The following is a 17,841-nucleotide window of genomic DNA, read 5'->3' on the forward strand; positions in this document are numbered from 1 at the left end:
AGGCTACTATAAACAAGCATGGCAGGCTTTTACTTTCCTCCAGAAACAAGCTCTCAGCATTGCTGTGGCGGGGGGTGGGTGGGGGGAGCGGCAGAGTTTGAAGTCTGATGCCGAAGCACAGACAAATGGTGGTGCGTGATGTGCACGCGGGGGAGCGGCAGCCTTTGAAGTCTGATGCTGAGGCACAGACAATGGTGGTGTGTTATGTGGCTGGCGCTGCTGCGGACATCTGCATCATTCCAGTGGTGCATGATGACTTAAGTGTGAGCATGCATCAGAAAGCTTGCACATCAGAAGAATGTCATGGGTGCAATTTGCTTTGCCTTTTTTATTTATCAATTCAAGATGGTGGACGATGCTTGAATCAGTAAATATTTTTTCATGCAAAAGTGCAAATAAAATAAAAAATTAGAACGTGGGTGGTTACGGATGAGCAAATTAGGGAAGCAGGTGATGGAAGTCTTTGTTTAACAAAACCAGGAGTGGCTGAAGTCACCCAAGTCATACCTCCAGTTAACAGCACGGCTTGGAAGGAAAACAACAAATTGGCTTGATTTAGGATTCTGTGCATGTCTAAATTAAATCAAACTATTATTTTCCATAATATATACTGTGATCTTTGGGCCGGCCCTTTTAAACTATTGGGTTTACTCAGTCAATCACATCTTGCTAAGCCCTGGGGAGGATTTCTATCTCCTAATGCTATTGTCTGCACCCTTGCAGCTCAAAGGAGCGCATATTGCACTAAATGAGGGACTGTTTTATACATCTCTGTCCCTCTGTTGGTTCCTTGTGCTGACACATGTACAAACGCAAACGTGCGCATGCTTCTCTTCCAAGGTTACATCCAGAATGGTTGGATTTACCAGTGCCTGTTCTTCTTCAGTAATTTAGCCGTTCAGCAGGTGATAGGTTCATCCAGCCTCAGATTAAGACTTTGCTCTCCGGGATGGAAGGAGCTTCAGAGGCACCCTGTTTTATTTGCGCTGTTTCTCCCTGACAGCATCTCAAGTCCCGGCGCGCTGCCTGCCTGGCTGTGTGATCTGCGTCCACTCGCGTTACCTGCGGTCGGAGCTGCTCTAATCTTTCCCGGCAGTAAACGCTAGGATCACATAGCCTAAATGGCAGAGTAACAATGTAATCAATGTGTATATCTGGGTCTATACGTGTTGATAAATGAAAAATGCCCTGTGCCTAACTTGACTATGCGGCACAGTACATAACAAAATTCAAAACGGAACAAAAAGCTTGCTTAAGAAAGCATACAGACAGTAAAATAAGATAATGACAATCAGAACCCGCTGCTTAATTCATTTAATTCTGAAACAGAAAACAGATGAAAACAAGTCTGGAGCGCTGTAGAGAGAATCAATAAATGAAGACTATGGTCAAGGGGTCTCACATCAATAAAGTCAAAGAGTCTGGACCCAATTTCAGTGACAGATACTCGCAAACCGTAGATGATGCTGAAACCAGGATTTGATTCGAGATTTTGAAATCGCAGATGTCAAACGGGCAATTGGAGCACTTTGCAAAGCAACATGGAATATGTCCAAAAGCAGTTAACAATTGTTAGTCCTACACAAGTTGGCACATCAAGGAAAACAGCAGCTTTGATGGGCAATTGCACTGTACTGATCAGATGAGTAAGATACCAGCAATCAACAGGAAGCACAGCCTGTTATTTCAACAGAATGCTCATGTTGACACTAAAAACAGTTCAAGAATAACAAGCAATGGGATACCACATACTTAAAGGTGCTGGCGCAATCGAGGGCTGGAGGCACCGGTAACCCGATATCCACCACAGAGCAACAACTAGCTTCGACGCTTATCAGCGCCGCGCGCCTCTCTGCAGACTCCCCCTGCATTCCAGAGAGGCGCGCGACGCGATCCGGTCCTTTCTGACAAGCTGTGGAGAAAAGACCTGGCCGCGCGCACAACGTTATCCTATGGGGAAACGCTGCGCGCGGCCAGGTCTTGTCTCACTTCGGCGTTCTCAGACTGCTGAGACGCCGACTATAGTTCTCGGCGAGAACGCGCTTTCAGCGCGTTACTAGCCGAGACCTAAAAACGAGGAGAAATAAAGATATTTCTCCACATTATGCCTCTCCTGGGAAGGAGTATAGTTCTGGCGCATTCCTAGGTTTACCTGATGTAGCAAATCTGGGAACGTGTCAAAATCCATGGAGGTTGCGTGGGAACACCCATGGACACAACTACCTGACGTAGAGTAATGCAAAGCAGCGATTTGCACTGCGTTACATAACTTTAAATTTATGAAGTCATGCAAGGTTGCCTTACGTGGCTTCATAAATTTCATTTATTTGCGTCGCTCTTGCACCACATTGTGTGGTGCAAGAGCGACTCGAAAGGGCTCATAAATATGCCCCTATGAGTGACGAACCTTGCTTCTGGGACTTTTTTGACAAAAAAACCTACGCAACCCGCAACTTTGAGTATTAGCAACCCTCCCCTAAAAACAGAATCGATTGAGGTGATCCGCATGACATTGGGCCAGGCAAAAGCAAGACACCTAAATGTTTTTATTTTATGATCTGTTAGTCATTCTGGTATTTAGCTTTATTGACGTGATGACAGCACTTGCATTGGTCTTTGGAGGGTAACTCGATAAAATAAATAGTTCTGCCCATTATCTACCTTATCGAAAATCTTTTAATGTACTGTTTTATGTAGAGTAATGCATTCAAAGTTCTTCCTGGCAATTCAATTCAGTCTTTATCGAGTATACAGATTTACTAATAACTCACAAACTGAAGTTATTGGGGCACATGCATCAAGCTAATTACTGGTCGCAGAGGGTAATTAGCCATTTGGGAAGCATCAAGCCAAAACACAATAGCAAAATAGGTAATCGCAAAATTTGCGATTACCAATTTTGCGAATGCATTTAGGGAATCGCACTTTGCGATTCTTTAAATGCAATGCAAGAAGCAAATCGGAGACTGCGACTTAGCATTAAGGAATTGCAAATTACCACCAACTTCAAGTTGGTGGTAATCTGCAATTCCTTCGAAAAATACTAGAAATGCATTTTTCTAAGTGCCATATGGCGCACACATGCCCTTAGGGCATATGTGTGTGCCACATGTGCACACATGCCAGTTTTGGGGGTGAATCAGGGTTTCCTTTTGGCCCCCTATCACCCTTGAAATTGCATGCGCAATTTGAGATTACCTTTTTGGTAATCGCAAATTGTGAGAGGTTTCCCATTAATGCCTATGGGCCTAGGGAAGGCATTCCCTATTAGTGAATCGCGATTCGCTAATAGGGAATTGTAGGAATCGAGTTTTGTTTTTTTGAGCGATTCATACATGCATAGGGAATTGCGAGTCCTTAATAGCAATTCCTTAATAATCGCTATTAAGGAATCGCAATTCCTTACATTGATGCATGTGCCCCATTGTCTTTTATCCAGATTAAATAATTGGAGTTACTAGAACAAAATGTACAAGTTTCCCTAAAAATTAAAGTACAAAGGACGTTACAGTGCAGCTCTAAAACTTAAAACAGCTAAAATTCACCTGTTTTGTTAATTACTGAGGCGTACCCCAAATTCACTGAAAGAGGAGGTGTCAACATAACATCCAAGATGATGCCATAAAAGACACATTCAATGACATCATTGGGAAGAATTAGACACGTCACTCCTGCCGGGCCATCCAAATCGTAAGGGGTCTTCCCAGTAAAACTAGTCAGTTAATCTCAATACAGTACAGTCAGACTGCGTCCATATCAACATTTTCTGTGTTTTTTCTCAAAATTGTATTGAACCCAGTACAAAAAAGATCACGTTTAGCCCAAGTCTTCAAGCTTCTTCCCAGCGATATAATTATGTTGCCATCTAGGTGAAAGTTTACAGCAAGGCAACAAACTAAGGCACCATGATATGTATGCTGGTAAATGTAGTGCGGTCACATGCTTTAAAAGTAACCCACAAATATAAACATTCTTTTATGGTTCAGTATGCAAAATTCAATTGTGATGAGCGAATCAATCATTATGATCACAAACACATTCCAGAAATTTCTCCTTAATGCATCACATACATTCAAATTAGATTGCATATGTGTTCGATTACATGCAATGTTAATAATAAAGATACATCCACAGTTGGATCAAATACATCAATCTTATTCGTATTTGAGACGAACGATCATTGAAATCAGTTCTGTAATAAAATAACTAAAATAAAATATAGGAGCAGTGTTGTAGCCGAAGGAATAAGTTAGTTACATTCCGTGGCGCTATTTCTGGTGCAAACTATGTATTTCCATAGATTCCTCACCTCTGAATATTCCCAGGCACCGCACTGAACCTAGGAACGTTTCTCTTAGCAGTAGCAGCAATGAAGCTCAGGGGTCTGTCCAACCTGGACAAGATGACGTCAGCCTATATATGGTGTACTTTGGTGCACTGGCATGCTCCTTCACTTTTTCCATGTTCAACTGAGAATCACTGAGACGAACCAAAACAAGCTTAATGACTGCAGGCCATACAGCAGAAGAAACATAACAGCCTTGGGAACCTTCTTAGGAGCAGCACGGTCTCACAAGTGTGGTGAGGAATCTGCAGGAAGATATGACATCCACCAGAAATGGCTTAGCAAAGCTTTGGCAAGCTCTTTCTGGTGTCCCTGCTCTTTCTGTCTCCCTGCAGATTCCTCACCATATGAAGGATGAAGGATCAAGGATTCCCTAAGCAGAGCCGGGACTGACTAGTGCCAGTGCTTGATTTATAAAGTAATGAGTGCCGGTGTCTGAAGTTCTGATCAGAAGCTCGTTCTTAGCGCCGGCAGGCTAAATATCAAGGATGTGTAGTGTAGAACTCACCTCAGACTTCTTTAAACCAGCATCGACACTCCCGGCACTGTTATCTTATTATTTTGTGTACCGTTCTTTCTCCCATTGTCCCAGTTTTCCATTTTGTTCTTCCTCCTTTCCCCTTTATGTGTTTTTCCCTTTCTTGCTCTTGAGAAATGTCCAGTCAAGAAAATAAGTGTTTGTAGCCCCCTTCGGCAACCATCAGCTCAAATTAAGCACAGACTAGTGCCAACTTAATAAGGACTTACAGAGAACTTCTTTGTATTGTATTGTATTGCGACTTATATAGCGCACGTATCACCCGAAGGTATCAAGGCGCTTGCTTAGGGAACCCGTCCTGGTATTCCCCTGTGAGATACCCCAGCAGGGTATCCACAAGGTGAAAGCCAGGCATCCCGCCACGAGGGGCCGTAGTGGAGATTAAGCAAGCTATTGCCCAGAGTCGCAGAGTGTGACCCCGTGAGTCGAGTAGGCACCGGTGCGAGAATTGTCGAGTCCGTGGAATTTTGAGCCCGAGACCCGCCGAGGCGGGGAATCGAACCCTGGTCCACGGCCGATCTCAGCTTCCGGGTCTGCCGCCTCTAACCACTGAGCCACGCTTCTCCTTCTTACAGCCATCACTTTTTGCCTGAGCAGCCAAGCAATAATTCTTGGAAAAAGGGTACAAGGAAGTCATCCACCAATTATCAGATTCCCTGACGTCCTTGGCCAGAATTGTAAAAGCCACCATTGCATGGGGGGCTTGTGCATGAATGCCTGCAGACTGCCCTTTCTTTAGTAATGTGTAGCAGATCTTGATGCAAAGAGGACTCAATATCAAGTGGTACTTTTTATTACTGCTTTTAATTTCTTCACCCTAGCAAAACTGACAAACAGCTTATCCAATGTTGTCTGATCGATGTAAGAGGAGTCAGCACTCTTAGGATTCAGATTGTGTGGGTGCTCTTCTTACTAAGAAGGGTGAAGTGGAAGGAACAATGATGCGAAAGTGACTTACCATAAGTAAAAGCAATTGGCACACAGCAAAAAGTAAGCAGCAAGTGCACAGAACCAACTTGTCTGGGTAAAACACGGTATATGGTGACCAGACAGACAGAGCCTACATCTAACCGGCCATGCGGGCTTAAGTAATGGTCGCCAGAAAACACAATCTTCAGAGCCAAAAGGTGGACAGGATAGCTAGGCATCCACTTAAATTGGGATTGCATAGGGAAAGAGAGAACCACGTTTAAATCACACTGTTAAACAATTAAAGGTGTGCAGAAACATGCACAGTAAACTTTTTAAGAACCAGATTCGACCTGAAAAAAGCATGCCGAACAGACTTTGCAGTCTTGTACCTTTTCACTACTGAGAATGTTAAACCCTGCTGTTTGAGGGAGTGCGCAAAGCGGAGAAGATAGAAAGGCAAGCTTCAAAAGGATGCACGTCCTTACCCTGTCACCAGAATGCAAACTTGTACCACCGCGCAACATGAAATAGACTTGGCGGCTGTTTCTGGGAAGCTAAATTAACACCCACCACATCTGCTGGAAGACCTAAAGCCTCCATTTGGCACTGATCAATCTCAACATGTGGAACTGAAGTGTATGGGGATTTGGGTGAGGATCAGACCATTCTTCTGCGAAAGTTGATCTGTCCAATCTGGATGAATTCCATTAGGTTGGCAAAAGAAATCCTTCTCACCCATTCTGGGGCGATGATAATTGCACACCATCCTCACACACCGCTGGCAGCATCTACAAAATGAGAGGGATTGGAGGGAAAGCATAAAGCAGTCACTGTGCCAAGTGAAGCACAGAGGTGAATGCCACAGAAGAGAGGATACTGTATTGAGGACCAAAACAATAAGATCAACACAAGGATGCCCCAGCTGAATGAAGGTCATACCCCATCCTATCCGGGTGGGGTTCCAGTTTGTGGTCTTCCAAGGACAGCGGACTCAAGGAGCCCACCCTCCCATTCAGAGCACCTGCCACGTGTGCTGGAATCAGAAAATCTCTGTGGTTAGTGACCATTGCCACAATTGCAGGGCTTCCAGGCATAAGGTCCTGGTTACCGCTACCACTTACCTGTTGAAGTACTGAAAAATAGTAGTGTTCTCCAAGAGGACCTGTGCCACAAAGCATGAGATGGAAGAGGGAAATACCTTCGGGATGTCCTGAAGGTCCAGTACATTGATATCCAGCCGTTGTTGTGCCAGGGACAATGGCCTCACGCCATCATCTCCCCTAGGGGACCACCCCAGCCCAAATTGGAGGCATCAGTCACTACGTTAACATGTGCCAGTATGGATATTGAAAGAACACATCTGCTAATCTGGAAGTACTTACACTAGGCTCTCCACTCGTGCAGATAGGCCTTTGGTCTCTCAGGCACCACAGAAAAGACCTCATCCTCCACTGAGCATTCAAAGGAGAGGGAAAATCCCAAATGCAGGCCCTCTTCAGGATTCCGCCAATGACCAGCAAATGCTGAATCGGAGTAAGATACAATTTATGGTGCTAGGTGGAAAATCCGAGTCGATGAACAAAGGCGGCGGTCGGTGCCAAGTGGTAAGAAACAACTTGGGGAAAATTGCCTTCACCAGTCAGTCATCCAAGTCTTTCAAATACATGCACAACCGACTTTTGGAGGGAGGCAGCCCATACTGCTAGCACTTGGTGAAAATTCAGAGTGGTTGTATGGGCCAAAAGGACCAGACTCAAAGATACCATCACAAATTTGCCCTGGTGAAGAAACAGGTCCAGGAATTCCAAATCCAAAATGGGTCTGATGCCCCTGTCTTTCCAGGGAACCAGGAAGCAGAGGCAGCAAATCCCTCTACACCTCTCCTCTGAATAGCATGACATTAATGGACCCTTTTTGCACAAAGACCAGAACTTCTGCTTCCAAAATCAATGAAAGGGCAGAGGAACATTTCTGGGCAGCCAGGGGATGTTCCCGAAAAGTGGCCCCAAAGGGGAGAGAAAAACTTGTGCTTAGCAGCTAAAGCACACCAGATCTGAGGCATCCATGTGGTGATGGACTCCCGCTGGGTCAGAAAATAAAAGACTCTCTCCCGAAAGGAGATGGATGGGTGGGGATGGAGAATTCAGAGTGGCTTTGTGGCATCAGAACCAGCGGCCGTAGTGGGGACGGACAATGGTGCTTGATGACTGTTTGATTTTCATCTAACATGAAAGAAGTTGGAAGCTTTGTTGGAGGGTCTGCATAGACTGAGGTTACCTGTCGGGTACAGTAGGGTGTGCAGGAGGTAGAAAAACGAAAACTATGTTTTGTTGCTTACAGGTCCACCTTCAAAAAAGTTGAGAAAGCTGTCAAGGAGCCCCAATATCCCAAAAAAAGCTTTACCGCATTGGCAGGTAGGTCCCCAACTGGCCAAAGGTAAAAGCATAAAAACAATGAGAATGGTGCAGATGAGTGATAGGTGTCTCATTTTTTGTGTCTTTAGATACTTAGCAGGCGATTGATGAGGGGGTGAAAATGTTTTAGGAAATGAAAAGGCGAGGTTTTGGTGGTCGGATCAGGATTTTAATTTAAAGTAACCTAAAGACCACACACAGCATTTAAAACCAACAATAAATAAATCAGTGCATTACACAATCAACTTTCCATGGTGTCAATAACCAATACATATCAAAAGGTGAGAGGATTTCCACAGTCTTAACAGTAATTCTTCAACTTTCATGCTGATAAGAAGTATTTATACAAAATCTTACCCTGAAAAGCGGGATTCTGGCTTATTTCTTTCAGAGCGGTCTGTAAAGAAAGCAAAGCATAACTTAGATTGCATCTGTTTCACACACGCATAAATGTATAATATGACATATTAACATAACATTCCTTCCGTCTATTCCGCAAGATAACATTCTAAAAGACCTTCCATATGAAAATATTATTTCATTAACTGTTGCATCATTTCAATTTATTTTTGGCTAGCTTTAAATATGCGAATGGAGATACTCTGGCTGCGCAGGCGTCTCAACCATACATATGAAGCAGTGCAAAGCCACCTGCATGGCTTTGCACAGCCTCATAGATGTAAGACATAGCAGTGCAAGTCACTGCGTTGTCTTACTCTTCGTCAAGGAGGGGTTCCATGGTCTTTGCATGGGGTTCCCACGCAACGCCCATGGATTTTGATGCTGCCCCATATTTACAAAATCATGTAAACCTGGGGCAGCTCCAAAAACAGAAGCCTCCCCAGAGGAGGCGTAAGGAGGAGAAATGTTTTGATTTCTCCTCGTTTTTCCCTCTTTCTATGTGTGCTACATTCTGCAGCTCACAGTGAAAGAGGAAAATGCCTCTCAGAATTGTTTTTGTGAAGGAAGGTGCCCCTTTCTGTTCAAAAACACTGATTTTCTTAGGGAAGGTCTGGAGTGGTAACGTGGGTAAAAACGATAGTCTGGAATGCAGTCCCAAACAATTGCCAGAGGCTGAGTGTAAATCAAGCACTTCTTCCATCACCTTCTTGTTTTTACAAAATGTACACTATAAGTTAGTATTAGATCTTGGAAAAAATATGTTGCGAACTCTGCATATAAATTGAAAGTTTCTGACATTTAAAACCATTTAACTCTGTGTTTTTTCAATTGCAACAAACATCTTCAGCATCACCTTTTCCATGCTCACTTGACCTGCTCACCCTTATCCATTACACTACAACTTAGCTGTAAGTCTTTTGAAAACCTCAGTATGTGTTGAAAGGAGTTGGAGCGGAAGGTGAAGTAGTACTACGAGAGGGGACCGGACGGGGCATGGCCATCCCTTTCCTCACCTTCCAGCCACCACGTCAGTCCAAGACACTCATTTAATCAATATTGATGGTTGGGTTAGTGTCATAACCCAGTCTTCTATCATCTTGTAGACTTTGGAATAAATCAAATTCCTCCTACAATAGGTCACACCTAAGTTCCACGCCACTGGTCCAGGAGTTTAACATGCTCCACGGCATGGTGAACAGACCTCTCCTGATCAAGAGGAAGACATAGGCCAAAAAAGCTTCTTGGTCACTATCTTAAGAAAGGGCATCTAAATGGCACATGGGCCAACAAGGATTATCTTCCCTACCTATTTAGTTGTGCGATCTTATCCAAGTGCAGAGTTTGTTTGGAGGTCAGTTGGCAGAATGTTTAGGTCTGGCTTCACAACGCAGCTGCCGGCAAGACTCATGGTTACCAATTCTTTAAAATATACCTACATAGGATTGGCGCCATCTAGAGCAACATTTCTGCCTCGCCGAATGCATTGACAGTTTGGTGAATCATTTCACCTCCAGGAAGTGCTTCTATAATACACAATGGGCCATTTTACTCATAAAAAAGTACATGGCAACATAATCTTGTTTGTCATATTCAGTTCTTTAACTTCAGTAACAACAAAGTCCATAAGTTTGGCTCTAAAGTGCCGCGTTTGTGCAAGCAAACAGCATCTGTGTATGTCTGTGTTTGCAAAGCTTAGCATCTGCAGGATGTCACTGGCACATCACATCACCAGAGGGACTACCCACTTCAAAAGCTCAACTCCCATACTAAAAGCTAAATTCAGGACAGCATGTCTGCAGCCAGCCAGCCTTGGAACACAAAACAATCTGGAACCAGCTTTACGTGTTTACTGTTTGCAATCCCTTCTGTACAAACACAAGCCTGCATTTGTTTATTCGTACAGCCTTTGTAAACAGAAGACTTGCTCAAAACAACAAGCACTGGCAAAGCCAAAATGTTTCTCCGAATAGAGATTTATTAGCTTTGTCAATGTTTTTAGAAATGTTGCACAACAGCACATACCACTGTGCAACATTGCTTAAAGCAAAGAAAAAATGTAGAATGCATGACATGGCCAGTGATTGTTTTCTTTACTTTAAGCCATGTTGCACAGAAGCACGCCCTGCTGTGCAGCATGTCTAACACTTGGACAAAGCCAATAGATCGCACATAGGGGAAACCTATTGGCTTTGCCAATGCTTTTTCTTTTAGTGGACAGGTCTGCACATAAGCACAATGAAAACATTGCAGCTATGCCACAAGGTGCACACAGAGAGCGTAACAGATGGGAGTCGACGTAGAGAACAGCACTTTGTAGTCAACGTAGAGAACAGCACTTTGTAGAATCGTAATCATATTTACTAAGCCAAAAGCCACAATTGTCTAGAAGTTCAGCACCTGCTCTCGGTCAACAGCCATGTCTGCTCGCTTTGTCTGTAGAAAGTTCGCCGGCCGTACATGACAGTGCGTGGCTTTTGTGTTTGCATGCCACCCATTTTTAAAACAGGGTATTGAGTGTCTAAAACAGTGCAAGCACAGATCTGGATCCCACACTTATTAATAACAGTGACCTGGCTTAGGTAGACGGCCATGGGATAAAGCAACGTCCGAGGAGACCTTAGAGTAGTCACATGGGTGAGGAGTGCACTGAAAATTACAAGCTATCTTCTCCCCTTAACTTTAGATTTTAATGCTGTTGGCTGACAGAATGAGGTCTCTTGTTATTAATAACAAAGATCTGCCAAATTTGGGTGTTTGGAATTAGGGGACTATGCCGTTAGTGACCGTCCTTCACAGTGCTCGTCTCTCTGCCACAAGGCATTTAAGTTTGAGCCAGAAACATAAGATACAAAACATGAGGTCGCTTGTGAGGATTGCACAACAAGCAACCAGGTCAGAGGAGGGTGAGACAGGAACAAGCAACAAGGTTGGGAGATATGGGGAGAAGTAGAGAGGGCTCCAACAATGCTCACTCTAATGCAGTGGTAGACTCACATTAAAAAAATTCCTCTGTAGTAATATCCCATTCGACTGGGAGAGGATACATATCACCCCCTTCTCGAATAAAATCTCTCAAATATTATCGCAAACCAAGCTGATGTTAATAAATAGGACATATTGGAACCCTGAGAGGGTTTTTTTAACTTAATCTTAGCAAAAGCCCTACATGCTGGAATTGTAAATCTCACAGTGGTAACCTTGCCCACATACTCTTCCATTGCCCTATCCTAAAAACATATTGGGATAATATATACAAATGTATAAACAATACTTTCAACATTGTCCTCTGAAGGGAATTTTGCTATATCCTACTAGGTGCTCTTGACCCCAAGATCACAGATGTGAATGACTGATACTTATTAGATCTTCTGCTCACTTTAGCATGTAAAATTCTACTGAATAAGTGGAACAACCCCAATGAAGTCTCCTTTAGGACGTGGCAAGAATGGTTATCCTTCCTCAGAGGAGCGGACAACGTTGCACTTCACGCCTCTCCCTGGCGCAAATCACACAGGAAGCTATGGAAGTCCCTTGACGCACGACCCTCGTGAAAATCGACTCACACCCTCCATAAGGTAATGCTTATAGAACACTATATCCGCTGTGTTACACCTGTACCGTATTGTATTTTCTACCATTACTACTGGGAAACTGTACTTGCTTGATACCCCTGCACTGAATTGTATTTTCCACTATTACTCGTGTGAAACTCAGCTTGATTGTCCACCTGCATGTCACTACAGCTTCACTGCGACTCATATGGAAAGGTACTTGAGTAACTTGTTGTTTTCAATCTACTTTGTATTTCTTAGGATTTATATGTACCCTATCCTTTTTGCCATTGGTTATTATCTTAGTATTGTGTTCATCATTACCAGTGTGTTTATCACTATTTATTTATTTATTTGAAAACTCAATAAAAATGATTTGAAATAAAAATAAAGTACCTCTGAAAGCCTACAGCGAATGAAAGGATACTGGCCACGGACAGAAAACTGTACTTGTTCAGTGCTCCATAGAAAACAGGAACACATGAAGCGAAAGTGGAAACAGGAGGTAGCAACAGGCGCTGACCAATGAGAAGCATGGACGTGAGAGTGACCCACCAATGGTATGTAAGGGGAGGGCTCTCGCCACGTTAATGTCTTATTTATAACACATTTTGCAAACGCAACCCAATCGCTGTGCAGGCAAAACAGAAAAATATAACAAACTGTTTTAATTTTCATTGCAAAAATATATTGCAGACAATAAAAGAAAAACCTGAGCTTACTCCGCGGCAAAACAGAGCTAGACAGGTTTCAGTGAATCATATCTGGGTGGGGTCCTCTACAAGGAGTGGGGGTAGCTCTTCTCTGGAATTAAATCATTGAGCCAAAACATCATTCATGCCTGGTCTCCCAGAAACCTTTCAGAGGCTTCCAAAGGGTTTCTTTACATTGGTAATTATAAATATTATTGAATATGTATATTTAAAGGGCACATAACGGGTAACCGTTTACTATAGCCTAATATTGCTTCTAGACGTTAGTGTCATCATAAACCATGAGATGGAAATATAGAACCACATTATACATGTGGCTTGGATAAATATTTTGTGTGTTTATTCTGGGATAGTTATCTACAAAGCCCTTCTCTTCAAACTGCAGCTAACAATGGGCATTTAGACCATTTAGGCTTTGTTCACCTTTCATGAAAAATTGTTTATAAAACAATGGTGTGGGTCAGTAGATTAATGGGGTCTGTGGCTGCAGCATCAACTAAATATCACACCTTTTATCAAACGTGCTGCATATTTGGCATATATTATGCAAATTTCAACACAAAAAGTTGTCTAGCTCAACATAATGCTGCTAAATAATGTGCTGCATAATTAGCTCTTTGCTGCTGCATAAATTGAGTAACCTTAATGCATAATTTGGTTCTCAATTTCCAGATAATCCTAGGCGGCATGATAATGGTAAAGCTCTGCAGCATAGTTTGTAGCCTGCTATATTAGTAATGAAACCATTATTTCACAGGTAACTGTGATATGTTTTCCATATTTGACGATTTTGAGCAAAAAAACTCATATTGATTAGATAATACTGCACTGGAGTACTGTCCTGCAGGCATTCCCCACACTATTGGTAATAGTAGGTGCGGTATTACCCCATTATTTTTCTGGACATTTCATAAATATGGCCTATGTGTGCTACGTTGTAATTGTGCAGAATTTAATGTCAAGCCTCTTTGTACACCGATTTCAGTGTTATTTTTCGTTGTGCACATTTTTTGCAAGTAAACATCTGTTGAAATGTGACTTGGGAAAACAGTGAAATGTATAGCAGATGCATCTATTTCTGGGGTAATCTCCCATTACTAGTTTCAAAATGTATAAATACTTATTTTTTCATTGATTTTTGATCATCATGTGTATAGCATATGCTGCCAACCTAAACGGACGACAGTACAACACGCCCATTACAATGGATAGCATTCTGCGACAGGAGCACATGGTTCAATACAAACCAAACAAGATAGCAGATCACAAAGACATCATGAGCATTAATAAAGATAGCATATTTTTTGCCTTGCAAACCAGTCATGGGGGTTAATCCAGTGGCATCCTACGTAAAAACCACAAGTAGCAATCAACATACTTTCATTTATTTATTTATGGGATTTTTAATGCGCAGCTAATACCCTAGGGTGTCTAGGCGCAGTAAGATACTTTAGGATACAGTGATCAGCACACAAACTTATTGATTGAAGAGCCAAGTCTTCAAGGCCTTACGGAAGCAAATAAGAGTTGGGGCGGTTTTGATATGTGAGGGGAGTGAATTCCACAATCTGGGAGTTGCTACCAGGAATCGTCTGTCACCCCAGGTGGTAGTTCTTGTTCGGGGAACAGATAGTAGACAACTAGCTGCTGATCTTAAGTTCCTTATAGGGGTATACACCTGAAATGCCTCATTTAGATACTTCGGGCCAGTATGATGAATGGCCTTATAGGCAATACATAAGGCTTTAAATTTGATCCTGCTCTCCACTCTTAGCCAATGAAGATGGCGTATAGCTGCCGAGATGGACTGGCGCCCAGGAATGTTGAGAAGGATTCTAGCTGCCATATTTTGAACAGATTGGAGCTTGTTCAGAATGTATTTATGAGTGTTGAAAAAGAGGGCATTTCCGTAATCAAGCTTGGAAAACACTAAGGTGGTGATTAGTGTTTTTCCAGCTGATGCTGGTAGGTACGGTAGCAGTTTCTTTATCTTTTTCAACATAAAGAAGGCAGCTGAGACAACCTTGTTTACATGATGTTTAAAAGATAGGTGTTTATCAAAGATCACTCCAAGATTCCTGACCTTTGCGACTGGGACCGGGGGAGGACCCATCTGGGTAGGCCACCACGTCGGGGACCATTCTGGAGAGATGTTACCAAAGGTCATAACCTCCGTTTTCTCAGCATTCAGTTTTAGGCAATTACTGTGCATCCATGCTTGTACCTCCAGTATCCCCTCCTGAAACTTAGCTGCCACCATTGGGCCGTTATGCACCGCCAGCACAAGTTGGGTGTCATCAGCGTAGGTAGTTAAACGCATCCCATGAGATTTTATGACCCTTGCCAAGTCTGCGACATAAATGTTAAAAAGCGCAGGACTTAACGAGGATCCTTGGGGGACCCCGCATGGCAGTTCAGAAGTCGGTGAATAATAATTGCCCAATTTAACTGCCTGTTTGAGGTTAGCTAGAAAAGAAGCTATAAGATCTTTGGCCAGGTGGTTAATCCCCAGGGCTGCAACACGGTCGACCAAGATGGCATGGTCGACCGTGTCGAAGGCCGCCGAGAGATCCAACAGAATAAGCACTGCTGCTCCTCCCGAATCCAAGATGTCTCTAATTTCATCGGAGGCCTTTATCAGCGCTGTCTCAGTTCCGTGTCCCCTCCGGAATTCGATCTGCGTATCATCCAAGAGTTCATGTTGTTCAATGAACTCTGAGAGCTGCTGGTTCATGATGGCCTCTACGATTTTTGCGGGAAAGGGAAGGCATGCAATGGGTCTGTAGTTGGCCGTAATAGTGGGGTCTAAGGAAGGCTTTTTGAGCAAAGGTTTAACGATGGCCTTCTTCCAGATCTCTGGGTAGGATCTCTGGGTGGGATCTTCATGTGAGATTGCAGGTCTCCCCTCCCTTCCATCATGGAAAATGAAGACAACAAACACCGAATCCACCAGGCACAACAGGGCAGTAGCGTTGTCAGACCGAATCAGCGGCACCTCAAGTAGGCTCCTAGGTGTATGTCAGTGGGACCTTTTTGCGCCTTCCTCTGCCTACATTTCCCCAGCAGTGCCCCCTCCAAGGTATGGAGGTTGTTGCGCCCCGTCAGTGTGGTAAGTATATCTGTGACTCCAGACCAGAGCCGCAGCATCTAGACATGACCAGCAGAACATATGTATCAGAACCAAGTTAGGTGCATGGCACCTTGGACAAAGAGAGGAGGACCTGAACATTCTTCAAAATGTATAAATACTTAGGAATATGAAATCCCTCACGCAAACGTATCGTTGATAGGGCCAAGACACTCCCTGGGAGTGCCAGCTGTACTTTACAAATAGCATATTGATTAAAAAAAATAACAATAAATAATCCTGCCAAGGAAAATAAAGATCCCCACAGTATCAGTGCTTCCAGATCGTTGCCCCAGGCTCACAATCGGGCATATAGAGGCGAAAGAGCTGGTAACCTGAGCAGGTGCCTGAATGTATTTTAACTTTATTTGAAAGACTCAAACATTGCACATTTCCTGTATGTACCAGTTGTATTCAGCACTCCCTTGCGTTTATACATTTCATGGCTTAAATGAAGATTATTCTCCTTGTCCTGCAATGGCGAAGGTCACACACATCTTATATCACTCGCCATACACACAGGCACACTTATATATATATATATATATATACATACATATATATATACACATATATACACCCACACAAATAAAATTGCATACATACATATTCAAAATGCTTTTTGCAGGCACGTTTTGTTCTTTACAGTATTTTTTGGGGTGAGGTGGTAAACCCAATCTCCCTTTTTAGGTCGAACCTATCAGCACAAGCTGTCTGGTTGCAAAAGGCCTATGGGGGGCTTGCAGCCTAACCATTCCTTACAACTGGTTAGCTTTATTGTCACTCATTTCCTTGCTTCTTATTCAACGCCTTTCCTTGTCCATATTGTGTTTCTCCTATGCTGGAGCATAGTCTCTTTTACACGTGTACTTCTACTGCTCACTTTTAAGGAAACTACTTTTATCTTTTTGGTTAAGCACTACAAGAGCGTGCATGTGTGCTCCTGTTCTCTCGCCAAAATGTCCACCCCTGCGCGCTCCATGTTACTCTCTTCCTTGTATTATTCTTCCACTGCTCTTATGTTCCTCGCTTTCACTCTCTCATATGATTCTCTGCCACGAACCCCTTGTGTGCTGTTTTTCGAGATCATGCGCTTCTCCCCCCCCCAGTCTCTAAATTGCCCCCTCTCCCTTGTGCGCTGCTTTCCCCCTTTTCCCCATCTCTTCCGTTGTTAAAAAAAAAAAAATCAAGCCTGCCAACTGCAGTCCATTTGTTTTTTCATTTGCGCATTTCTGTGAAATGTTTTTTTATTTACCAAGTAAGTAAAAAAATAAAGATAAATGGCACCAGCATCATACCACTGGCACACACGTGTCCTGAATCAAACGCACACATATGTCATTGTGCATTCGTGAAATAGTGCAAATGCTTCATCACACCTTATTGTTTTGACGACATGGCACAGCATTGCCAAAAGCACCTGGAAAAGACGGAATGTTCCATAGTTTAGTCCTACTGGCTCTGCCAATGCTCGTTATATTTAAATATATGTCGTCTATTCCATAACTCTATTATCACATATATGTGTGTGAATGTCAATTTTAAAAGTATGTTTTGCATGTAAACAAATGTATGCTAAACTTCGTTTTTTTTTAAAAAGATGTTTTAGTAGACGATATTGTTGCATGCTACGACGGAGGGGGGGGGGGGGACAAACATACAGATGGCCTGCTTACCCCGCCAGCTGTCAGTGTCTCTTCATCTTCTTCTTCACCTACCCTCCCTCCTCGCAACCCTCTTCCCTCTTCACTGTCCCAGAAACTCTTGCTCCGTCCACCACCACTGTAATCCTTCAACTGGACACAGAATAACCTTCTGGGAAGCCACTTCTCCATCCAC

The 17,841-nt window shown here is 43.2% G+C and overlaps 1 protein-coding gene across 2 annotated transcripts in view; it reads right to left on the reverse strand.

Annotated features, from left to right (window-relative positions):
* SH3D19 (SH3 domain containing 19) overlaps nucleotides 1-17,841 on the reverse strand; it is a 656,725-nt gene that overhangs the window by 442,048 nt on the left and 196,836 nt on the right. For both annotated transcript variants that reach the window (XM_078676919.1, XM_078676918.1), the window contains exon 2: nucleotides 8,567-8,606. In XM_078676919.1, the coding sequence (XP_078533045.1) occupies nucleotides 8,567-8,606 (40 nt within the window). The remainder of the gene's footprint in view (nucleotides 1-8,566; nucleotides 8,607-17,841) is intronic.

Source organism: Lissotriton helveticus, chromosome 2_1, assembly GCF_964261635.1.
Source record: "Lissotriton helveticus chromosome 2_1, aLisHel1.1, whole genome shotgun sequence".
NCBI classification, from domain to species: domain Eukaryota; kingdom Metazoa; phylum Chordata; class Amphibia; order Caudata; family Salamandridae; genus Lissotriton; species Lissotriton helveticus.